The sequence below is a fragment of the Scyliorhinus torazame genome, chromosome 18 (genome assembly GCF_047496885.1).
Source record: "Scyliorhinus torazame isolate Kashiwa2021f chromosome 18, sScyTor2.1, whole genome shotgun sequence".
Classification (NCBI taxonomy): Eukaryota; Metazoa; Chordata; class Chondrichthyes; order Carcharhiniformes; family Scyliorhinidae; genus Scyliorhinus; species Scyliorhinus torazame.
Window position 1 is genome coordinate 13,812,512 of NC_092724.1, and position 25,740 is coordinate 13,838,251.

A 25,740-nucleotide genomic window follows, 5' to 3' on the forward strand; every position below is an offset into this window, starting at 1 on the left:
TGCAACCTCTTTCCTCCCTACAAACCTCTTGAGATATCTGCGCACTTCCAATGCTGGCCTCTTGCCTGCTTAATTGCCCGACTATTGCCAGCTGGATCTTCAGCTCCCTATAGGACTGAAGCTCTTGAACTATCTCCCCAAACCTTTCCACCTCTCCCCTTCTCTGATGCTGTGTCAAATCATGTTTGATAACTCCCCTGTGAAACATCTTGGGACATTTCACTGCATCAAGGCACTATATATATATGCAAATGATTGATATTGATATTCGGCAATAGATGCCAGACTTGCCATTGACGTTTAAATCTCCAGAATTAATTATGAAACAGAATCTACATGGTCCTCAAGGATAGTGATGCCTGGGCATTCCTAAGTTGCATCTGTTCACGTTATGATGCTGAAGTAATTGAGCAAAGGAATACAGACAGACAGTGAACTTCTCACTAGCAAGCAATCATCAGCTGCTAGATTAGTGCAGAAAATTAATCATTACCTCGACAGCCAGATCAACACCTGGGCTGCTGCGGCCAGCATGGTGGCGCAGTGGTTAGCACTGCAGCCTCACTGTACCGATGTCCCAGGTTCGATCCTGGTTCTGGGTCACTGTCCATGTCGAGTTTGCACATTCTCCCCGTGTTTGCGTGGGTTTCGCCCTCACAACCCAAAGATGTGCAGGCTAGGTGGATTGGCTGCGCTAAATTTTAAAAAACAAATTGGGTACTCTAAATTTATTGAAAGGAAAACACCTGGGCTGCTGCCACTGGTCTCAGACTCAGGTCAGCCTATGATGCCCCATGTGGTTGAATACCCTACCAATGATTATTAGCACGTGAGGAACAGTTGCCTATGGGAGGCCCAGTGGCTCGAGGCAGCCATGAAACTGGTACCACATAAAAAGCCAGTGTCTTCAGTGCAATTCTTCAAGGTGCTGAGGCAGAAAGCCTTGGGTTCAAGTCTGACTCCAGAAATTCCAGCAGATAGCCTAGGCTGACACAACACTAATTTACATCGGGGGTGCTGCATTGTTGGAGATGCTGGGCTTTCAGGAAGCAGTAAATTGAGGCCCCATCTGAGAGGGCCAATGGGCTTTAGAGATTCCGCAGCACTATTCCAAGAAGAACAGGTGGAGTATCTCCTGGTCAATATTTATCACTCATTCAACAGCTAAATCAGATTATCTGGTCATTATCGCGTTGCTGTTTTCGGACGTTTGCTGTGGTACAAATTGGCCACCTCATTTCTACATTGACTAAAGCACTTGCTTGGCTGTAAAGAAACTACAGCGAGACGTGAACACGACCCAGTCCATCACTCGAACCCGCCTCCCATCCATTGACTCTGTCTACAACTCCCGCTGCCTTGGGAAAGCGGGCAGCATGATCAAAGACCCCTCACACCCGGGTTAGTCACTCTTCCAGCCTCTTCCATTGGGCAAGAGATACAAAAATCTGAGAACGCGCACTAACAGGTTCAAAAACAGTTTCTTCACCGCTCCATCCAGACTCCTGAATGACTCTCTTGTGGACTGAACGGATCTCTTCACACATCTTCTCGACTGAGTAGTACTACACTCTGTAGGCTTCACCCACTCACTGCGTGTGCCTATTTACATTGTGTATTTATGTACGTCCTATGTTTTTTTCATGTATGGAATATTCTGTCTGGACTGTATGCTGAACAATACTTTTCACATTACCTCGGCACACGTGACAATAAATCAAATCAAATCAAAGTGCATTGGGACATGTTGGTGATGTGAAAGGCCCTACATAATCACAAACCTTTTCTTTCAGAAGAGACGGTCACAGAGAACTGAGAATGAAAATCCCCTCGCATTTTAGCATCAAGAGTGTCTTCACTCATCTCAAAGAGGTTGGCAGAGATACATACCGCATGAGCGTAAGAGCTGTAGGTGTTGTTAAACTGGAGTGGGATTGGGTTGAACATCCCGAACTGGCCCACCATGTGCTGCATGCGCCTCAGCGTGCGCTCCTTGTCTGTGTCCGCAAACTTCACCACCAGGCTGGAGGACGCTCCCTGAAAACACGCACAAAATAGCGACGTCAACAACGGGGATCCACTCACCTGCTTCCAAGACTCACCCGCTGACCAACGGAACAGACACAGTCTACAGCACAGAGAAGCGGCCTTGTGCTCGGCCAAACCACCTTCTCTCAGCCTTTGCTAGTGAATGCCAACTGGCTGTTTGTATGTGGAAGGCACCACAACCCAGTCTATAGCTAGCAATCACCACCACCCCCCCCCCCCCCCCCCCCAGCCCCTGCGCCCCCGCCACCCCCCCAACCTACGGTTCAGAAACATAAGCCATGATGTTAATCCCCCACAGCAGGCAAGTGGTCAGAACGGACGAGTGGTTGCTTCAACACACAAAGAAAATCGTGGAATGTGCCCCCAACAAACCATATACTCGCCCGCTGGCAATTTTAAGGCAGAGGATTACGTGTCGTGCAAATATCCTGGGCTGGATTCTCCGTCCCACCGCACCGGTTTTCTGGTGCGGCGCGCCCCCGGGATTCTCAGTCCTGTCAGCCGGCCAATGGGGTTTCCCCATTGTGGGCAGCCCCACGCCGTCGGGAAATCCCCGCGCTGCCGGCGCAACGGAGAATCCCGACAGCGGAGAATCCAGCCCCCTGTCCTGGAGAGTTTGGATACATCATTAACATATTTGAACCAGGCTCCTACAAGGCGGTTGGGAGCCTGATTTCCACTTAAACCTGTGGTACTGAGGCCAATTGTAGCTGCCTCGGGCAAGGCACCGTGGGCCAAATTGACTTCTTCCATGTTGTGTCATGTTAAGTCAGTTACCTCAGACTCTGGGTCAAAACTGGGAACTTATCACAGAATAGGACAGCACAGAAAAGGCCATTCAGCCCATCAAGGCAGTGCCTGCTCTTTTGATGAGCAATCAGGTTAGTCCCACTTCCGCGGTCTTTCCATTAGCATTGTCCCCACCAAAAGAAAAGGTTGCACTTTCCACCAGCCCTCATATCTAACGGGAGGAAGCTCTGGCAAAATAGGCTTTCATTTGCTGAAAGATGGGGCTAAAAAGCCAATTTGGCTCCCAGCCAATCTCAAGGACTGTTTCTTTGCATAGGAAGTAAAATGAAATCTCTGAGTGCACCTAAATCACATAAACGTCTTCCGACTTCCACCAACACTACCACAGCAAATGTGAGTTTGATTAATTTGTAATAAGTAAGATTACTTTCCACATTGTTATAATCTATAACTTTAAAAATAGAAATTCAAACTCCCAGCTGTTAACGGAAAGCTGACACAACAAGATTTTGTGCTTTAGGACTTCCACTGTAATAAACAGATTAAAAGCACTATTGACCAAACACTATTGTTGTAGGAAACTTCAAACTACAGAACAGAACTTCCCCTTTTGCTTATAATACAACTTTAAAAAATCACTTCATAAGTATACTTTACATTGTTTCATAAGTAGTCATTTGAATTTCTTGGACCCAATTCAAAGTGATTTTAAGTTCCAAATGGTTAACTTCCATTCCTTTCCCAGCCATGTAATTCTTAACCCTAGAGTTGGTTTTCTTGGTGAGGATTTTTTTCCTGCAGATTTTCCCTCTAGCATAAGCTAGGTAAATCTTCCAGTCTCATTTCAAATCCTCACAAAGGTAGTCTTTTCACTCAAAAGGGCAAGCTCCCACTTGCGTTCCTGTGTGGTCAGCTGTAAAGACCTTTGACTGCTAGCTGCCCCCTCTCTCCTGGATCCTGGCAGACTAACTATGTCTGAAAGTTTCAAGGATATCGTAGAAACCCTTTCCCTTTCAAAATCCATCTCCATGATAACATGAATCACATGGGCTTTGTTCGCAGGTAGAAATGCTGTATTAGCTATCCTTACGATCCCAACTCTTTTATCTTGGAAGTAAATGGATAGTTTAAAGCATAACCATTTAGAACCTGACATTCTCAATACCTTCCTGAGATGTTGGAGGCTATCAGTCTAGACACTGTAAGCATAGTTGCTGATGTCTATGTGTCCAAGTGTGAACACCTTACACTATCTTTCCAGAAAAAGAACCCGGGCCTCCCTTTAATCTTAAACAGCCGCATCACCCAGACCTGTTGTCATGTAGACTTCAGAACAGATCACATGACTCCCTCCATTTTACCTTAAGTTAGAGAAACTGTCCCAAGAAATAAAATAGGAGAGAAGGTGGCGTAGTGGTATTGTCACTACACTAGTAATCCAGAGACGCAAGCTAATGCTCTAGGGACATGGGTAAAGGCACACGCATGCACACATCCATATGTACATCTGTAAACATGCATAGATACATTTGTGCATAGGTAAACACACAAGCATGCACAGACGTACCCATGCAGATAAACCTGCACATTTTCCAGCAGGTAACAGTTTGGAGCAAGTACCCTGGCCTTGTTTTTCTCAGCTGGGCTAAGCTAGGACGCCTCAGGCTGGTTGTGGTTGGCAACTGATTTTGGACTTTGTACGCTTGGTGTCATCAGGGAGAAAAACAAGGCCAGGGTACTTGCTCCAAACTGTTACCTGCTGGAAAATGTGCAGGTTTATCTGCATGAGTACGTCTGTGCATGTTTGTGTGTTTACCTATGCACAAATGTATCTATGCATGTTTACAGATGTACATATGGATGTGTGCAAGCGTGTGCCTTTACCTATGTACATATATATCTGCATGTGTGTTTACCTATGTACATATGTATCTATGCATGCTTGTGTGTTTACCTATGTACATATGTACATGTACATGTGTTTACCTATGTACATATGCAACTGTGCATGTTTACCTATGTACATATGTATCTATGCATGCTTGTGTTTACCTATGTACATTTGCATGGGTGCATGTTTACCTATTTTTGTATGTATCTGTACATGTGTTTACCTATGTGCATATGTATCTGTGCATACTTATGTTTACTTATGTACATATGTATCTATGCATGTATGTTTGCTTACTTATGTACACATGTAACTGTGCATGTGTGATGTACAGATGCATCTTTGCATGTGTGTGTGATTACCTATGGTCTATGTACCTGTTCAAGCTGTTGTTTACATATGTACATATATATCTGTGCATGTGTGTTTACCTTAGCCCATATGTATCTGTGTGTGCATGTATTTACCTATGTACATGTGTATCCGTGCATGCACGTGTGTTTACCTATGTACATATATATTTACCTCTGTACATATGTATCTGTGCATAATTGTGTGTTTACCTGTGTACAAATATCACTGCATGTGTGTTTCACCCATGTACATATGTATTAGTGCACATTTACCAATGTACATATGTACCTGTGCATGTGTGTGTTTACCTATGCGTATATGTATCCATGTATGTGTGTTTACCTGTACACATATGTTTCTGTGCATGTGTGTGTGTTTACCTTTGTGAATATGTATCCATGCATGTGTGTTTATCTATGTACATATGTATCTGTGCGTGTTTACCTATAGACATATGTATCTGTGCATGTGTGTATGAAAATGAAAATCGCTTATTGCCACAAGTAGGCTTCAATGAAGTTACTGTGAAAAGCCCCTAGTCGCCACATTCTGGCGCCTGTTCATGGAGGCTGGTACGGTATTTAGCTATGTACATGTGCATGCTTTTGTTTACCTATGTATTTGTGTATCTGTGCATGCATGTGTTCACCTCTGTACATATGTACCTGTGTGTGTGTATTTACCCAAGTAGGTGTGTATCAGTGCATGTGCGTTTACCTATGTGCATGTATGTGTGCATGTGTGTGTGTTTACATATGTACATATGCATCAGTGCATGTGTGTTTACCTATGTGCATATGTATTTATGCATGTGTTTACCTAGTACATATGTATATGTGCATGCCTATGTTTATCTATGCACATATGTATCTGTGCATATGTGTGTGTGTTTACCTATGTACATATGTATCTGTGCATGTTTACCTATGTACATATGATGTACCTGTGCATGTTTACCTATGTACATATGTATCTGTGCATGTTTACCTATGTACATATGATGTACCTGTGCATGTTTACCTATGTACATATGTATCTGTGCATGTTTACCTATGTACATATGATGGATCTGTGCATGTTTACCTATGTACATATGTATCTGTGCATGTTTACCCACACCCTGAATCCAATCACACCCTGAACCCAGAAACACCCTGAATCCAATCACACCCTGCAGGAATATTATAGGTTTTAATGAGATCACCTCTCATTCTTTGAAACTCGAGAGAATGCAGCCCAGTTACACCCTCTCTTAATCAAGATCGGCACAAGCAGATTAGCCAGACATTCATGAGATCTGTGGTTTTGGTGTGTGTAAAATGGCTGCCATATAAATCCGTATGGGAACATGTGACTGCACTTCACAAAATAATGCAGCGGATGTGCAAGATTTGTGGCATCCTGATGCACAGAGAAGTCATACTGAACCTTTTCAAACATTGCTTTAGCCTCAACTGGAGTCTAGCCTCCAATTCTGGGCACCGCACTTTGGAGATGAAGCATTGGAGCCAGCGAAGAAAAGGCTCACGAAGATTGCCCCAGGAATGAGGGACTTTGGTTACACGGATAAATTACCGAAACTAGGACTGTTGGCCTGAGGGAAGAGATGGTTTGCAGGGAGATTGGATAGAGGTGTTCAAAATCATGAGTGACCCGGACAGAATAAACGGGGAGAAATGGGCCAAATATTGGAGGACATGACTTTAAGGAGAACTGCAAAACAAGGAGAAATGACATGAGGGAAAGCTCCCTTTATGCACTGAGTGGTTAGGATCGGAATGATCTATCTGTGAGTGTAGCGGAGGCAGACTCAATTTTAGCTTTCCAAAGAGAATTGGATAATTATCTGAAAAGAGAAGATTTGCAGTGCTACAGGGAAAAGGCTGGGATGTGGGACTAGATGAGTTGCACTCCATTCTACGATTCTGCTCTTTGTTACATAAAAAGGTTCTTTGTTTCAATTTCGGACATTACCCGATTCAAGTACTGAACGTTCTGGAAATATGCAACAGGCCAGTAAGCATAGGATAGGAGGAGAATCAACGGATACGCTCTCACGATTTTCATCAAAATCAAGCTAAAACTCACAATCCCATCATTCTCCTCCACTGCTTAGGAATAAGGGGGCGTCCGTTTAGGACAGAGATGAGGAGAAATATTTTCCCCGAGGTCTTGAGGACTCTCTTCCTCAAAAGGCAATGGAAGCAGAATATTTGAACATTTTTAAGGCAGATCTAGATAGATTCTGGATAAGCAAGGGGGCAAAAGGTGATTGGAGTGAATGTGGAGTTGATGTTATGATCAGATCGGTCATGATCTTATTGAATGGTGGAGCAGGATCGAAGGGCCAAGTGGCCTATTCCTGCTCCTAATTGGTATGTTCGTTGTTCTGGATCTCAGCTACGACAGCCTACTATCCCGCCCAGTTGTAAAATGATTTGAAGAAATAAATAATTTGCATTTCTTGTACAAAATTGTTAAAGGTGTGCAGGAACAGAGGGACCTGGGTGTATATATGCATAGATCAGCAAAGTTGGAAGAACAGGAAAGAAGAGCAGTTAAAATACGATATGGTAATCTGGGCTTTATTAACAGGAGCATAGTGTACCAGAGCACGGAGGTTATCCTGAACTTATACAAGACACTTGTTAGACCTCAGCTGGAACATTGTGTACAGTTCCAGGCACCACACTGTAGGAAGGATGTGAACACATTGGAGAGAGCGCAGAAGAGGTTCACAAGAATGGTTCCAGGGATGAGAAACTTCAGTTATGAGGATAGATTAGAGAGGTTGGGACTATTCTCCTTGGAGAGAAGAAGGCTGTTGGAGATTTGATAGAGATGTTCAAAATCATCAGGGGGCTGGACAGAGTAGACGGGAAGAAACTGTTCCCGCTGGTAAAAGGATTAAAAACGAGAGGGCCCAGATTTAAAATGATGCGAGCAAAAACTTTTTCACACAACGAGTGGTTGACGTTTGGAATCCACGACCTGGAAGTGTGGTAGAGGCAGGTTCAATCCAGGCATTCGAGAGGGGATGAGCTGATTATTTGAATGGAAACAATGGGCAGGGGTCTGGAGTAAAGGACAGGGAATAGCAAATTACCCCTTCCTTTCTGCCCACTTGCAGACTTAAACTCACCTCCTCCCCCCCCACTCCCCTGCCCCCCTCTGCACCCTCCGAAAATTATCCAAACCCTCCCCAACACCCAGCACCTCCCCAACACTCAGCGCCTCCCCTCCCTCCACATCGGTTGAGAAACATAAACTCAGCAAAGACCAGGGATAGTACTTAGCACCTTCCTGGTCAGCATAACTTTATTCCAATGGGGCAAATCAAATGGTCTTTTAATTATATTTTTATTTATTCATAGAAAGTGAGCATCACTGGCAATGCCAGTATTTGTTGCCCATCCTTAACTGTCCTTGAGAAGGTGGTGGTGGGCGGCCTTCTTGAACCGCGGCAGTCCGTGGGGTGTAGGTAATCCCACAGTGCTGTTAGGGAGGCAGCTCCAGGATTTTGACCCCAGCAATGGTGAAGGAACAACCGACATAGTTCCAAATCAGGATGGTGTGCGGCTTAGAGGGGAACCTGAAGGTGATGATGTTCCCTGTGTGTCTGCTACCCTTGTCGTTCTAGGTGGCAGACGTCATGCGTTTGGAAGGTGCGACTGAAGGAGACTTGACAAGTTGGTGCAGTGAGTCTTGTATATGGAACACATCACAGCCACTGTGCAGAGGGAGTGAATGTTTGTGGATTGATGCACTATGCAATCAGACAGTGCCACCATTCATTGTCCAGCTATCTAATGAGGCCCATCGTCAATTCCAAAATTGAGAGCATCTTGGCTTCAGTCCCAGCTTTAAGGGGCAGCTCAGAGGGTGGAGAGAGTGACCTAACTTGAAAAAGAACTGGCTGCCTTCCCGCCAAGTTGCAACTCATACTGTCTGAGGTCGGGGAGCAGTAAAGGTAACGAACCAGGCTAGATACTGAGCAGCTTCTTAATTAGTTAATGTGCTGCCTGCCGGTCTGTGTCCTGGTATCTTTAGCAGCCAATTGCTTCTCAACACTTGAGCTATTAAGCTGAACATTCTCATTTCAAAATATTATTCTCAGTTTTGCAGATTAATGCTCATCCCTCTGTGGAAATAGGAATCCATTGAAATGTGCAGTCTGTGGATAACAATGAACAACAAAAAGGTACTTTTATAATTGGTTTTAGTGCAGCAGGGCTATCGGTACTTCTGTATTTAGACCCAGCTGAATGAGTTTATTATTACCTTGAGGATATCCGTTCGGCATTCAACGTGGATTTCGCACTCCTGGATTATCTTCATTTTGTTTTGAGTCAAGGGACATTCACACCGGGGAACAGAACACCTTCCATTCAGAACCCTGAGTGCACCAGCATTGCCTGCACCAGTATCCCAGCCTCTACAACCCTTCCCGGAAAACTGCTCCAGCTATTGATTTGTCTTTTGATAAAGAATAATTTCCTGGCGCCAGACCCTAAAAGTTGTTCTTCACAACTGCCAACCAGTACCCCTGCCTTGGGCTGCATGAAAGTTTTGTTCCTCATTTACTTTCAAACGACTTATCCACGTGAAATGGCCGATTGAAAAGCAAACAAATTGAAAGGTATTTTGAAATCCTGTCTGTGAACCTCAGAAAACGTCATCGCACTGTCCTTAATTTAGGTGAAGAGTTTTATCACGAACAATAATTTTTTTTAAATTAAAAAAAAAATTTAGAGTACCTAATTCACTTTTTCCAATTAAGGGACAATTTAACGTGGCCAATCCACCTAGCCTGCACATCTTTGGGTTGTGGGGGTGAAACCCACGCAGACACAGGGAGAATGTGCAAACTCCACACGGACAGTGACCCAGAGCCGGGATCGAACCTGGGTCCTCAGCGCCGTAGGCAGCAATGCTAACCACTGTGCTGCCGTGCTGCCCGTCACGAACAACAATAATTCCCTCCCTAACAGCACTGTGGGTGTACCTACGGCATCAGGCTTGCAGCGGCTCAAGAAGACAGCTCACCACCGCCACCTTCAACTCAGGATCAGCACTAAATGCTGGCCTAGCCAGTGACATGCACATCCCATGGTTGAAGTTTTAAAATGACACATTGAAAAGTACACGTTAGGCTTGGCTCCCAACATGTTCTGATCTACTATCCGCGCGTGCCTTCTACAAGTGTCGCCCACACCTCACCCAACCGCAGCGTCCTACATCACGACACGACACAACTCACCGCCATTGTTTGACTGCCGTGTAGTGCGTTAATGGCTGCCTGAGCTTCAGCATGTGTAGAGAATTTCACAAATGCACAACCTGCAGAACAGAAAAACAGTGGGGAGGGCAACAAAGGTAGAATTACACAGCGTGTGTGCCAGAGAGACAGTCCATTCATCCCAAATGGTCAATGCTGGTGTTTATGCTCCATACAAGCTTCCTCCCACCCCAGTTTCACCTCAGTCTATCACCATTTCCTTCTGTTCCTCACTCCCTCATGTGTTTCTCAGCTTCCCCTTAACTACATCTCGCTATTCACCTCCAACGGTAGCAAGTTCCGCACCCTCACCACTCCCTGAGAAGAAGTTTCTCCTGAACTCCATTTTGGATTTAGTAGTGACTGTCTTATATTTAAAGCTTTAGTTTTTGCCTCTCCCACAACTGACACCACCGGGTTGGGTATTTACAGTCAGGATAGACCCCTCAACCATGTATGAACGTAAAATTCAGCGTGATGATGTTGGTCAGTAATACGATATCATCACGCCAGCCTCAGATATTACACACGATGGGCGGGTCTATAAATCAGCAGCCCATCCGCCATTTTAACTCACCAATTAGCAAGCTATTGAGCCAATTGCGTGCAATTGTTTTGTTGCCCACTGCATTAATTAGGCGTTGGTCCCGAAAAAGTTTGGGAATGCTTCACGGCAGGTGTGACGATGTGGCACAGGGAGGGAAGAAAAGGTCTGCCAAAGGACCATGGTAACAGCAGGTTCTGATGGAGAAGGTGGCAGCCTCCGTATGTTTTTACATCATTTGTTAACTTTTCTGAGGCTACTATAAGAAATGAAGGCAGCTCCAGAGAGCAGGGCACCGTTAAATATGTCGCCGTAATCGACTTCCTGTTCGTGGAGTCACCCCATCTCCTCCCCTCCACCACATGATATAACACTGCACGGATCCAGCACCATTAATTGGCTGCCTTTTCTCTGTATGGCTGCTATTCTGCTGTTTGATGTGACAACCTGAACAGGTGGGGTAGGGAATGAGCAGACCACGCAATTTCACTTCCACCCCTCTCACTCTGCTGACAAAATCTTTCCACTGGCTACCACATCAAACCTCTTCAAGGCAAGAGAGCCATGGCCTATTCTCTCTTTTCTGATAGCTGTAACCCCTCAGTTTGGGCATTATTTTGAACTGCCAACATCCAACGCTCGGTGCTGATGATCTCATCTTCATGACTCACCTTTACTGTTGCCGTCAGGTCCTCGTAGAACTGTGCATTCTTCTATGACACCAAAAGATTCAAAGAGTCTGTACACATCATCCTCTGTCTGTTGTTTGTTTAGCATGCCCACAAATAATTTTCTGTCTTCTGAAACAAAGAGATATATTGTTTAGTACAGTTCAGAGACTGCAGATCTGCACGTAGGACAGAGGGTTATTTCCAGGATTTTGTGGTGACTTTCTATTCATCAAGGTAAGAGATGTCAACGTGATTGGAACATTTCTCATTTTTGGGCCATTCAAGTACCAAACATTGTCAGAGCAAGATGGGTATGCTTTAGAGTTAACCCACCCCACCCCAGCTCTTGAATGCAAATCATAGAATAGAAACATATAATGGTTATGGCACAGAAGGAGGCCATTCAGCCCATCGAGTCTGCACTGACCCACTTAAGCCCTAACTTCCACCCTATCCCCGTAACCCAATAGCCCCCTCCTAACCTTTTTGATCACTAAGGGCAATTTATCATGGCCAATCCACCTAACCTGCACGTCTTTGGACTGTGGGAGGAAACCGGAGCACCCGGAGGAAACCCACGCAGACACGGGGAGAACGTGCAAACTCCGAACAGACAGTGACCCAGTGGGGAATCGAACCTGGGACCCTGGCGCTGTGAAGCCACAGTGCTATCCACTTGTGCTACCGTGCTGCCCCTGGTCTTCACCAGCTCTCTGCAAGAGCAGCTCACCCAAGCCTATCTTTCCCCCCGTAGTCCCGCAAATATTTTCTCTTCAGGTAATTATCTAATCCCCTTTCGAAAGTCTGGATTGAATCTGCCTCCACCACACTCCCAGGGAGTGCAGTCCACATCCTGTAACCACTCGCTGTGTGAAAACGTTTCTCCTCGTGTCTCCATTGCCTCGTTTGCCAATCAGTTTAAAATCAGTGCCCTCTGGTTCACCAAGGTTCGACCAATGGGAATAGCTTTTCCCTATCTACTCTGTCCAGGTCCCTCATAGGTTTTGAAAATCTCCAAATATTTCCCCTCAGTATCCCAGGATATTTCCCATCCACACCGGTTGACTTTCCACTTTGTGAACTGCCAAACATTTAAGGTCATTCTCTTAATCTATTTAATACATGATAAAAGTCACCATGGTGGACAGGGTTGGAACCACCATTCTGCGTACTGACTTCGGGAATAGTACCTGAGTGAGAAAGATCATAAACTCCAATCATCCAACCGCCTTTTCATCGACCAATCCAACCTCCCATTTGTTCTTCGCACCGTTTCTGGGTATATGGATGAAGGACAGTAGAGGATTGGGCAGTGCTAAGTTCATCTGGGTGGTTCAAATCGCCTTACACATCTGGGGCGGGATTCTCCCCTACCCGGTGGGGGGTCCCGGCGGGATGGAGGGGCGTGAACCACTCCGGCGTCGGGCCGCCCCAAAGGTGCGGAGCTCCGCACCTTTAGGGGCCAAGCCCTCACCTAGGGCTAGGCCCGCGCCGGAGTGGTTGCTGTCCCACCAGCTGGCGTGGAAGGCATTTGGCGCCACGCCAGCCAGGGCCGAAGGGACTCCGCCGGCCGGCGGAAGTCCACTCATGCGCAGGAGCATCAGCGGCTGCTGACGTCATCCCCGCGCATGCGCGGGGGGGGGTCACCTACGCTTCGGCCATCGCGGAGACCGACACGGCCGACGCATAGTAAAAGAGTGCCCCCACGGCACAGGCCTGCCCGCGGATCGGTGGGCCCTGATCGCAGGCCAGGCCACTGTGGGGGCGCCCCCCAGGTCCAGATCGCCCTGCGCCCCCTCCAGGACCCCGGAGCCCGCTCGCGCCGCCTGGTCCTGCCGGTAAGGGAGGTGGTTTAATTCACGCCGGCGGGACCGGCATTACAGCAGCGGGACTTCAGCCCATCGCGGGCCGGAGAATCGCCGGGGGGGGGATTCACGCCGCCCCCCAGCAATTCTCCGACCCGGCGGGGGGTCGGAGAATCCCGCCCTGTATTTTAATCATCACACTTTAGGAAGGATGTAAGGGTCCTTGAGAGGGTGCCGAGGCGATTTTACCAGAATGGCCCATGGGATTGCGGGGATTTTAGTTACAATGTTAAGTTGGAAACGATGAAGTGCCCTCCTTGGTGCAAAAGAGATTGAGGGGAGATTTGGCAGAGGTATACTAGATGATGACAGGCTTAGATAAGGTGAGCAAGGAAAATGGGGCCATTAGCTGATAGTACGAGGACGAGAGGATGTAAGGTTCCACGTGGAAGAGGAGATAATTAATGATTTTGAAGGGAAATTTGATGGGTACATAAAGGAAAGCGGCAGAGCTACAGGGATTGAGCGGGGTGGGGGGGTGGGGGGGGGGGGATTGGGACTGACTGGATTGCTCGGTACAAAGCTGGCATCAGCTCGATGGACTAAATTGGATCCTTCAGTTCCATAAACACCTTGATGTCTGGGGTTTGCCTGTCTGGGACTAAGTTCCATGACGGGGGCGGGACGTAGAATGTTTACTGCATTGAAGGTCGGCAGGAAACCACGGCATATCTTCCGGCCCCCATCTCATTAATTATGCACCTGTGAACTTTAACGCCATATTCTGTGTCAGGGCGGAGATGATAGTGTGAATCCCGCCATCATATCTGGGTGTTATATTGAAAAGGCGGTCAATATCACTGACCCACCATTGAAGGGAGAAGATGGACACCCCCATGACACTGAATCTGGAAGATCCACCTGCAGATGCTCCCTCCCACCCACTGCTGTGGTGTTACCGGATCCAGGGTTGCTGGCAGCCCCAGGCATCGTTCAGGTGGGTCCTTACCTCGCCAGGCCACGTGATGCCAGACCGGCGTGTTTTCTTGCGGCGTCATGAAGAATGGGGAGGGAGGGAAGATTCCGATTGGGATTTCACCTGCATCCCATTAGCGAAATGCAAATCAGTTTCATGCTGCCCTCCGGCAGGTTTCCCGGTCCGCTACGGATGGTCCCGTGGGAAATTCACGCCAGAGTCAAACTGACTTTTGGGATCCTGCCGAATTCTACTCTCCCCTCCCCACCCCCCCCTCCCCACCCCCCCACCCCCCCCACCCCCCCCCCTCCCCACCCCCCCACCCCCCCCACCCCCCCACCCCCCCCACCCCAAACCCCAACCCCCCACCCACCATTGAATCTGCCATGTGAGAATTCCGCCCCATGAATCTCTGCATTTATATCGCCGTCCGATAAAATGTAAAGAAAGGTATTTAAATCACGACTAAAACTCAACTCTGACAACAACAAATCCTTAACTGCAATCTAATGTCTGCAAGAATAATATAAATGGGACTATTAATTTTCATTCTCCCCCGGTTGTCTTTCACCACCACAATGCCCTCGTCGCGATGAGCTCAGGCTCCTCTACAGTAAGACTGCCTCATTTCCATTCCAATGTCACTAATCCTAGGAGCCTCAGTTTGGGCACCTCACTTAAATTTAAATTCTTCATTCCAAAGCAGATCACACACACGCCATTAATAAGGACTGCAGACTGGGATCGCACCCAAGAGACTTTTAGTCGAGAAATCTCAACAAACGCCCACAGTGCGGAGCGCGCTAAGGTTGAAAAGAGTAAAAGACAAGAAAATAGACCAGGAAGTGATATATAATCAGACAATGTCAACCTCAAGTTTAAAAGGAGCTTCAGGATTTTAGGAGGAAAGATGCACTGAGGGCGAAGCTTAAGCTCAAGTGATCTCATAAACCAGCAGCATCACAGCTCTACGTTGCGTTTTTCTGATAAATCATATCTTGTGGGGGGAGGGGGCATTGAAAAGCAATTATGATATCAGCATGTCTTATACATACATTAAAGCAAAGATAATGAAATGGAACTCAAATGGTGGCAATCTAATATCATGTGAATCAAATGGGATTTGGGACCAGATGATTCAAGTTGGATGATATACATTTTTTTATTCATTCATGGGATGTGGGAATCGCTGGCTAGGCCGGCATTTATTGTCCATCACTAATTGTCCTTGAGGAGGTGGTGATGACCCACCTTCTTGAACCGCTGCAGTCCATGTGGTGTAGGTACATCCACTGTGCTGTTAGGGAAGGAGTTCCAGGATTTTGACCCAGCGACAGTGAAGGAACGGTGGGTGATGTGTTTCCAAGTCAGGATGGTGTGTGGCTTGGAGGGGAACTTGCAGGTGGTGGAATTCACATGCATCTGCTTCCCTTGTCACAGAGGTCGCGGGATGCGCGGTGCTGTCACCACAAGACAGACTGGAGTGCAGTGGTTAGCACTGCTGCCTCACAGCGGCAAGTTCGATTCCGTCCTTGGGTGACTGTCTGGATGGGCGTTCTCCCCGTGGCTGCACGGGTTTCCTCCGGGTGCTCCGGTTTCCTCACACTGTCCAAAGATGTGCAGGTTAGGTGGATTGGCCGTGCTAAATTGCCCTTAGTGTCCAAAAAAGGTTAGGTGGGGTCACTGGGTTACGGGAATAGCGTGAAGGTGTGGGGCTTAAGTGGGACACTCTTTCCAAGAGCCGGTGCAGACTCGATGGGCAAAATGGCCTCCTTCTGCACTGTAAATTCTATATTCAGAATCATGTTCTCCCCACGTCTGCGTGGGATGCCTCCCACAGTCCAGATGCTCTGGTTTCCTCCCACAGTCCAAAAATGTGTAGCTTAGGTGGATTGGCCATACCGAAATTGCCCTTAATGTCCAAAGATGTGCAGCTCAGGTGGGGACACGGGTATAGGGCGGGCTGTGGGCCTGGTTAGTGTGCTCATTCAGGGGGTTGGTGCAGATTCAATGGGCCAAATGGTTTTCTTCTGCACTGTAAGGTTTCTATTATCTGGACTTCCTGCAGCACAACCCAAATTATATTAATCCAAAATGTTATTTGACAGTTACAACAAAGCTACCAGTGCCCCATGCTCTGTAATTCTATCACTAGCAGGTCTCTATGGTTGTGCAACATTTTGTTGACAAGAATATATGGAAGGCCACGACTCAGATACTTGTTCATAATGAGAAAAAAGAATGAGATTACACTGAGGAGTCCTAGAAAAATATTTGCAAGCTCCCCAGTGGAATCACTGAGTCATGGGAATACACTATCAACTACCTTGGGAATGGAATAGATACGCAAAGGGGAAAATTTGCAGGAACTTGGGCAGCACGGTAGCACAAGTGGATAGCACTGTGGCTTCACAGCGCCAGGATCCCAGGTTCGATTCCCCGCTGGGTCACTGTCTGTGCGGAGTCTGCACGTTCTCCCCGTGTCTGCGTGGGTTTTCTCCGGGTGCTCCAGTTTCCTCCCGCAATCCAAAGACGTGCAAGTTAGGTGGACTGGCCATGATAAACTGCCCTGAGTGACCACAAAGGTTCGGAGGGATTATTGGGTTACGGGGATAGGGTGGAAGTGAGGGTTTAAGTGGGTCGGTGCAGACTCGATGGGCCGAATGGCCTCCTTCTGCACTGTATGCTCTATGTTCTCAGGGGCTGTTTAGCACAGGGTTAAATCGCTGGCTTTGAAAGCAGACCAAGGCAGGCCAGCAGCACGGTTCAATTCCCGTAACAGCCTCCCCGAACAGGCGCCGGAATGTGGCGACTAGGAGCTTTTCACAGTAACTTCATTTGAAGCCTACTTGTGACAATAAGCGATTTTCATTTCATTTTCATTTTTAAAAGAGTAGAGATGTAGGATTAAGAAATATTGTGACTACAAGAGCAGGTCTTGAGTAACTCCTGAGTAACTCGCCTCCTGACTCCCCAAGGTTTGTCCACCATCTGCAAGGCACAAGTCAGGAGTGTGATGGAACACCCTCCACTTGCCTGGATGAGTGCAGCTCCAACAACACTCAAGAAGCCCGACACCATCCAGGACAAAGCAGCCCCGCTTGATTGGCACTCCATCCACTATCTTCAGCATTCACTCCCTCTACTACTGACGCACAGGAGTAGCCGTGTGGATCGTCCACAAGGTGCACTGCAGGAACTTGTCAAAGCTTCTTCAACAGCACCTTCCAAACACGTGACCACTGCCACCTAAATTGGACAAGAGCAGCAGACGCATGGGACCCCCACCACCTGCAAGTTCCTCTCCAGGTCACTCACTATGCTGACTTGAAACTATGTCACCGTTCCTTCAATGTCTCTGGGTAAAAAGCCTAGAAGGTACAAACAGCACGGTGGGTAAACTCACACTACTTGGACTGCAGCAGTTAAAGGTGTCAGCTCATCACCTCCTTCTCGTGGGCAATTGAGGACGGGCAAAAAACATTGGTCTTCCCAACAAAGCTCACATCCCATGAATGACTTTTGTAGAACTGCAAGGCGCTTCCAAAGAGCCAGCACAGGCCAGTTGGGCCGAACTGCCTGCTTCTGTGCTGTATCATTCTGGATCGTTTCCCGTTGGGCAAAACATTTCCGTGTCACTCAGATGAGGTGGATTTAAAATGTCAGTATGGCGTTTAAGAGCCCTGTTGGGATTATCTCAAAGAACAATCTACACGTGCTCACAACAAAGAGAGAACAGAGAAAATTGTTGCTCAGTACAGGCGGCCAGTTTGTGGGAAACCACTGCTGCACCTGTATTAGGTGATGTACGGTAGGACCTGCACTACATGTTCGCCGGTAGTCCCTGCCTGCTGGCTCCGCCCAGGAGGCGGGGTATAAATATGCATGTCCTCCAGCCAGCAGCCATTTCGCCAGCTGCTGTGGGATGCCACACATCTGATAGCAATAAAGCCTCAGTTGGATTCAACTATCGTCTTTGTCCAATTGATCGTGCCTCACAGTTCTCAAATTAATGCTCAGAATTGCTGAGTGACATGGGAGAAGTGTTGTTGAAAGATTCACACTGAAGGGAAACCGAGCTTCATGGAAGACTGCTGCTTGGCCACCATGTAACATACACCTCACGGTGTCCAAATCAAGACCCCCTCCAGCACCTCCCTCTGCCCCTCAGGTTTCCTCACCTCCCTCATTATTTCTTCCTCCTCTAATCATCAGGTTTTCAAAAGGAGAAAAAAGACGACTTGCATTTATGTAGAACCGGTCACAACCTCGGGACATCTGAATTTGCTTCACAGCCATTTTTGAAGTGTAAAGAAATCATCCATAGCCCAACTTGTGCTACCTGCCCAGTCAGAAAGGTTTTCTTGTTGGTCACAACAGCAAGGATCTAATCCTACACCTAGCTAAATAAAACCAAAATGAATTTACTGAGTAATGCAAAGACACACAACATCCTGCCTCGGACTGTTCAAGTCCTGTAATATCCTGTCAATCATTGTAGCAGAGGCCGTTGAATAGCTCACAGGAACACACCGAAGGCTTCATTGTGAATAAATATTGAGAAGAGATTCCTGAAGGTGCTAAAATATATATCTTTTAAATGCTTATTGTTTGTGACAGTATCAGAGTGAAAATGTCACAGTGCATGCAAGTGATTCTGAAAGGATTCACGGACAGAGAGATCGTGTGGTCTTCCCAATCACCATGAACCTTGGACACAGGCAAAATATTGTGTAATTAGTAGCAAGGATTTAAATGGTTCTTTGGAGGGTTAGAAACAGAAACCGAACCGGATTCTCAGTGTCTGATTGTCAATGTTTCGCATTGGTGATCTGCTCAAAGCCCGCTCCGTACGTTCCACCATCGGATATTTTGTGTTGATCTGGAACGTGGCAGCATTGCAAAAGAGGTTGACCAATGCTCGAATGCTAACATTGTTCTGCAGGCTGCCACAGCAGCCATCTTGTACACAGTAAGGCCTCACAGCGTAATGAGATGAGACGCCCAGCAATTTGGGTTTTTTTTGGAGCCGTTGGCCAATCGTGGACGATTTCTCAGTACGGCAGAAGTAAAAAGAGAAAGGCTTGCATTTATATAGCTCCTTCCACAGCTGCCCGGGCATCTCAAAACTTTTACAGCCACTGAAGTACTCTTTGACGTGTGTCTGTTGTCATATTGGAAACACAGAAGCCAATATGTGCTCAGCAAACAGCAATATGATAATCTGTTTCCTTTTGTGGTGTAAACTGAGAGATAGATATTGCCACGGACACCAGGGATAACACCCCTGCTCTTCTTCAAAATAATATCACGGGCTTTTCGACATCCACCCGAGCAGACAGAGGGGGCCAAAAAAAAAACAAATTGCTGGGCGTCTCATCTCATTACGCTGTGAGGCCTTACTGTGTACAGGATGGCTGCTGTGGCAGCCTGCAGAACAACGTTAGCATTCGAGCATTGGTCAACCTCTTTCGCAATGCTGCCACGTTCAACACAAAATATCCGATGGTGGTACGTACGGAGCGGTCAGACCAGAACCTGATCAGCCACGATCTTACTGAACAACGTTGCAGGCTTGAAGGGCCTAATGGCCTACTCCTGTAGCTAAATCCTATGACAGGCCTAACCTTTCCTCATGGGGCCTGAAGGAACACTTCCCTTCCTTCTCCTCCAAACTCCCATTCAACTTCACAGAGGCAAACCTTCACTAGCCTGTGATTGACAGTTTTATGGGTCAGGCACAGATGCTTGGTGGATTGTTTATTGATCTTTCCCTTCACACTTTAATGCATCTTAACTGCTTTGATGCTAACCACAATGTTTGCAAACACTCTTGCTATGATTGACAGCTCTTCACCACATCAAAAGGAGCTAAGTGCTTTCTGCTGTGAAAAAGAGGAAGTGAAACTACTTAGTTCCTTTCAAATGTTCTGGGTTTTCAAAGAACCCTCTGACACATGTAACCTCTATTACTATAAACACTTTTTTCTGAGTCAGTAGGTGTTCGGGAAGGGTAAGTGAAAATGCTGAGATTTTGCACGGTGCTTCCTGGGCTGCTCTACAAATTTCAGGTAGGGGTGACTGATGGGGGTCTCTGATGGGGAAGGGTCCTGTGTAAGTCACTTTTGGGGATGTCTGGTTGGGAGGGGGTCTGATAGGGATTTCAGATGGGGGTGATTGATGGTGGGTTTGATGCGATAGCCTGATAAAGGGGCTGAGGTGGGAGGACCCATTAATTGCAAGCATATGCATGTTTTAGTTTAATTTACATGTTCCCGCTGGCACATGGCAGGTAAGCACGCGGTTATCGCTGTTGGGATTTGGGATATAGCAACGATCCTGTGCCTGTTTTTCACCGGACACGCCTCTCTCTGCCCAACCGGAATTCCTGATTGGAGCGGAGATTAATGGAGAATCCCGGCCTTAGTCATTTTTTGGGAGAATTCAGCCCTCTTTCCTGTTCCACGTTTTCATTTTGACTTGATGCAACACACGGCTTTATTGTCAATTCGAATCTGGCAACAGCGTCCAGGCAACACTGGGTTCAGCTAATCTGCTGGGAAAGAAGCCACAGTGCCACTTTGGAAAGCTGGGAGAAGGTTAGCTAGCCAATATTCAAAGGACATTTCCTTCATAAAAAGAAAGGATTGCGATTATGTAAGGCATTCAAATATCAGAGCAAAAGAGGAAAAGAGAAAGGAAGACTTGCATTTATATAACGCCTATCACAACTTGAAAAAGGGGGCTATTTTAAACTAACTGGCCTGACAGGAAACCACTGGCTGGAGAGGGATATCAGTGCAGGGTGTAAATCTATCTTCCAATTTCGATTCCACTAATCTGCCTACAAATTGGAAAGTTCTCGAATTCCCTCCCAAATACTGCCCAGTTCTTTATTTCTCTCTCCGACTCTCTCCGACTTTAAGGCATTCCTTAAAACCTATTTGCTTTGAACAAGCTCTTGATCACTCCTCCTGCGGAGTGAAATTCCTCTTGACTATTGATGCTGTGCAGCACCTTTTCACATATGTAAAAGGCATAAATAAAGGCTCTGCAATATTCCGAAGGTGAGCAGGGGAGTTTTCACAGTATCCTGACCAATATTGATTCACCAACCAGCCTCGCTGAAATAGATTATCCTGTCAGCATCACATTGCTCTTTGTGTGATCTTGCTGTGCGCGTATTAGCTGCCGCGTTTCCTATGTTGCGACAATTTATTCTTTCATGGTATGTGAAATGAAAATGAAAATCGCTTATTGTCACAAGTAGGCTTCAAATGAAGTTACTGTGAAAAGCCCCTAGTCACCACATTCCGGCGCCTGTTCGGGGAGGCCGGTACGGGAATTGAACCATGCTGCTGGCCTGCCTGGGTCTGCTTTAAAAGCCAGCGATTTAGCCCAGTGTGCCAAACCAGCCCCTGGGTGTCACTGGTTCGGCCAGTATTTGTTGTCCGTCCCTAGTTGCCCTTGAGAAGGAGGCGGTGAGCTGCCTTCTTGAACCGCTGCAGTCCCTGAGGGGTAGGTACACCCAGAAGAATGTGGAGGCTTTGGCGAGGGTGCAGAGGAGGTTTACCAGGATGTTCCCTGGTCTGGTGGGTGTTAGCTATGCGGAGAGGCTGAATACACTCGGACTGTTTTCATTGGAACGACAGAGGTTGAGGGGCGACCTGATAGAGGTCCACAAGATTATGAGGGGCATGGATAGAGTGGATGGGCAGGCACTCTTTCCCAGGGTGGAGAGGTCAGTCACTAGGGGGCTTGGTTTAAGGTCCGTGGGGAAAGGTTTAGAGGAGATCTGCGAGGCAAGGTTTTTACACAGAGGGTGGTGAGTGCCTGGAACATGTTGCCAGGGGAGATTGTAAAAGCAGATACATTAACAGCGTTCAAAAGGCATCTTGACAAGTACATGGATAGGATGGGTATAGAGGGATAGGGCACTAGGACGTGCTGAGGATTTTGGCCAAGGGTGGGGAATGGGAAATTCACAGATTGGGTGCCAACACTCCAAAGTTGGGAAGAATGAGAATGAGAGAAAAAAAACAGGCTCTGCTGTGAAGCCCTTGATAGTCAAACAGCCTGTTGACACTTGCTGTCCAGACCCAGGCTTGAGCAGTGGGTGCATGGGCAAGGCACCAGAGACTGTAGGTGGCAAGAAACGCACCTTTACAAGAAAAGCACTAAAACCCCCATATGTACCCCTTCAGTGTATTTACCAGGAAAATATCAGAACAAAAAAAATCATTTAATTCTTTAACACTAGCCTTATTGCATTTAAGGGCTGTTCAGGTTTCATAAGATTACAGCTCACTGTGTTGCAGCCTTCAAATGGAACTGACAGACGTACCAGGGCTGTCGCCCATTTGTCAGTGGCAGTTGCCATGGTAACTTGCTACACCGTGCCTGTCAGTCCACGAGCAGAGTGTGCGAAACAGCACCATCCGTCTATTACTGACTCATTGTTAAAGAAATTGATCTCTTTCTCTCAGACAGATACACGTGTAGCAAGAGAATTACCAGCATTAATTGACGTGATGAAAGATTACACAAGCACGTGGTTGCGGGCCTCCGCGGCACGTACAATGCAATAGGGACAATTTGCACAAAAATCCTACACGATTAGTCAAGCCTTCCACGGGGTCAGCGTTTTCTTGTCCCCCACCCTTTGTGAGGTTGCACGGTCTTGTTGAAATACGCTAGGGTTTTCGGAAAAGCCTCTCGCCCAAAGGGAGGAAATGGAAGTTAAGGACTTTCTCCCTGGAAATTGAGGGGCTGATCTGATAAAGATCTTCAAGATTATGACTGGTTAGGATGGAGGTAATTGTATCGTATTTACAGGCCATTCTGCCCTGCATCACCCTTTTGGTTTTTACTGCCCCTCGTGAGCATCCTCCAGCCCCACTTAATCTCACACCACCATGATTTCCTTCTATTCCTTTCTCCCTCACGTGTTTAGCAAACTTCAAATGTCAAATGTCCTCAATTCTCCCATCGGCAGCGCTCCCTCGCCTGTTGACAAGCGGCGGGAGCAGAGAACCCCGCTGTCAGCAAACGGCCGCCCTACTGATAAACTTGAGGCTGGGGGACTGGAGAATCCCACCCATAGAGTCATAGAGGCCTAAAGCGCTTGTGTCGGTCAAAAACAACCACCTAACTATTCTACTCCCATTTTCCAGCACTTGGCCCCATAGCCTTGTACGCCTTGGCATCACAAGTGCACATCTAGATACTTCTTAAATGGAATGAGGGTCTCTGCCTCCACCGCCCTTTCAGGCAGTGAGTTCCACACTCTCACCACCCTCCGGATGAAAATATTTTCCCTCACATCCCCTATCAACCTTCCCACCCTTACCTTAAATCTATGCCACCTGGTCATTGATCCTTCCACCAAGGAGAAACATTTCTTCCTGTCTACTCCAGCTATGCCCCTCATATTTTATACATTTAAATCATGTCCTCCCCCCTCAGTCTCCTCTGTTCCAAGGAAAATAACCCCAGTCTATCCAATCTCTCTTCATTGCTAAAATTCTCCAACCCTAGACAACATCCTGGTAAATCTCCTCTGCACCCTTTCCAGTGCTATCGCCCCCCCCCCTATAATGTGAATTCCAGAATGGCACGCAATACTCTAGCTGCGGCCTAGTCAATGTTTTATGCAGTTCCAGCATAACGTCCCTGCTCTTAAACTCTATGCCTCGACTAACAAAGGTAAGTATATCATTTACCCTCTTTTAAAAAAAATTTAGATTTCCAAATTCATTTTTTCCAATTAAGGGGCAATTTAGCGCAGCCAATCCACCTACCCTGCACATAGAACATAGAACAAACAGTGCAGAAGGAGACAATTCGGCCCATCGAGTCTGCACCAACCCACTTAATCCCTCACTTCCACCATATCACCGTAACCCAATAACCCCTCCTAACCTTTTTGGTCACTAAGGGCAATTTATCATGGCCAATCCACCTAACCTGCATGTCTTTGGACTGTGGGAGGAAACCGGAGCACCCGGAGGAAACCCATGCAGACACGGGGAGAATGTGCAAACTCCACACGGACAGTGACCCAGAGCCAGGATCGAACCTGGGACCTCGGTGCCGTGAGACAGCAGTGCTAACCACTGCTCCACCATGCTGCCCCCATTTGCCCTCTTAGCCACTGCATCCATCAGCCCGGGTACCTTAAAGGACCAGTGTACGTGCACGCCAAGGTCCCTCTGATCCTTGGTGCTTCCCAGGGTCCTGTCGTTCATCATGTATTCGCTTGCTTCGTTTGCCTGCCAAGTACACCACCTCACACTGATCTGGATTGCAGCACGGTAGCATGGTGGTTAGCACAATTGCTTCACAGCTCCAGGGTCCCAGGTTCGATTCCCCGCTGGGTCACTGTCTGTGTGGAGTCTGCACGTTCTCCCCGTGTCTGCGTGGGTTTCCTCCGGGTGCTCCGGTTTCCTCCCACAGTCCAAAGATGTGGTGGATTGGCCAAGCTAAATTGCCCTTAGTGTCCAAAATTGCTCTTAGTGCTGGGTGTGGTTACTGGGTTATGGGGATAGGGTGGAGGTGTGGACTTGGGTAGGGTGCTCTTTCCAAGAGCCAGTGCAGACTTGATGGGCCGAATGGCCTCCTTCTGCACTGTAAATTCTACGTAATCCATGCTTTTCGCATCAAACACTCGCTGTGTCAGCGAGTTCCATATTCTCTCCATTCTCTGAGGAAAAACATTTAATCTGAATTCCCTATTCGTGATTATCTTCCATTTCTGGCCCTTAGCACAAACTGCAAATTCTCAACGCCGACTCAGTCCCTGGTCTTTCCCATGGGTGGAAACACCTTGGGCGGGATTCTCCACTCCCGCGCCGAAATGCCCACGCCGTCGTGAACGGCGTCGAGGTTCACGGCGGCGCGAAACGGCCCCGATCCCGAACGATTCAGGCCCCGACAATGGGCTAGGATCGGGGCCGCGTCATCTACACGCGCCAGGCCTTGTCGCCGCGTAAAGGCGGCGCCGCATAGATGACGCAGCCGGCGCCGCATAACTGGCGTCACCCGCGCATGCGTGGTTGCCGTCCTCTCTAAGTCCGCCCCGCAAGAAGATGGCGGACGGATCTTGCGGGGCCGCGGAAGGAAGGTGGTCCTCCTTCAGAGAGGACGGCCCGACGATCGGTGGGCACCGATCGCGGGCCACCCCATATTTGAGGTACCCCCCCGGTGCAGGATCCCCCCTCGCCCCCCCACAGGCCGCCCCCCCAGCGTTCGCGCGCTGTTCCCGACGGCAGCGACTAGGTGTGGATGGCGCCGGGGGGAACCCGCCGTTTTGTCCTGGCCGCTCGGCCCATCTGGGCCTGAGAATAGCGGGGGTGCCGGAGAATCACCATTTGGGGTGTCTCCGGCGATTCTCCGGCCTGCGGCCCGCGGAACTCAACCGGGC

The 25,740-nt window shown here is 47.7% G+C and overlaps 1 protein-coding gene across 12 annotated transcripts in view; it reads right to left on the reverse strand.

The window, feature by feature from the left end:
• LOC140394956 (CUGBP Elav-like family member 4) overlaps nucleotides 1-25,740 on the reverse strand; it is a 558,707-nt gene that overhangs the window by 75,680 nt on the left and 457,287 nt on the right. For 7 of the 12 annotated variants that reach the window (XM_072482178.1, XM_072482176.1, XM_072482182.1 and 4 more), the window contains 3 exons: nucleotides 11,538-11,666; nucleotides 10,305-10,384; nucleotides 1,891-2,037 (listed from right to left, as the gene is read on the reverse strand). In XM_072482178.1, the coding sequence (XP_072338279.1) occupies nucleotides 1,891-2,037; nucleotides 10,305-10,384; nucleotides 11,538-11,666 (356 nt within the window). The remainder of the gene's footprint in view (nucleotides 1-1,890; nucleotides 2,038-10,304; nucleotides 10,385-11,537; nucleotides 11,667-25,740) is intronic. The other 5 variants (XM_072482177.1, XM_072482180.1, XM_072482187.1 and 2 more) reach the window with 1 other exon arrangement.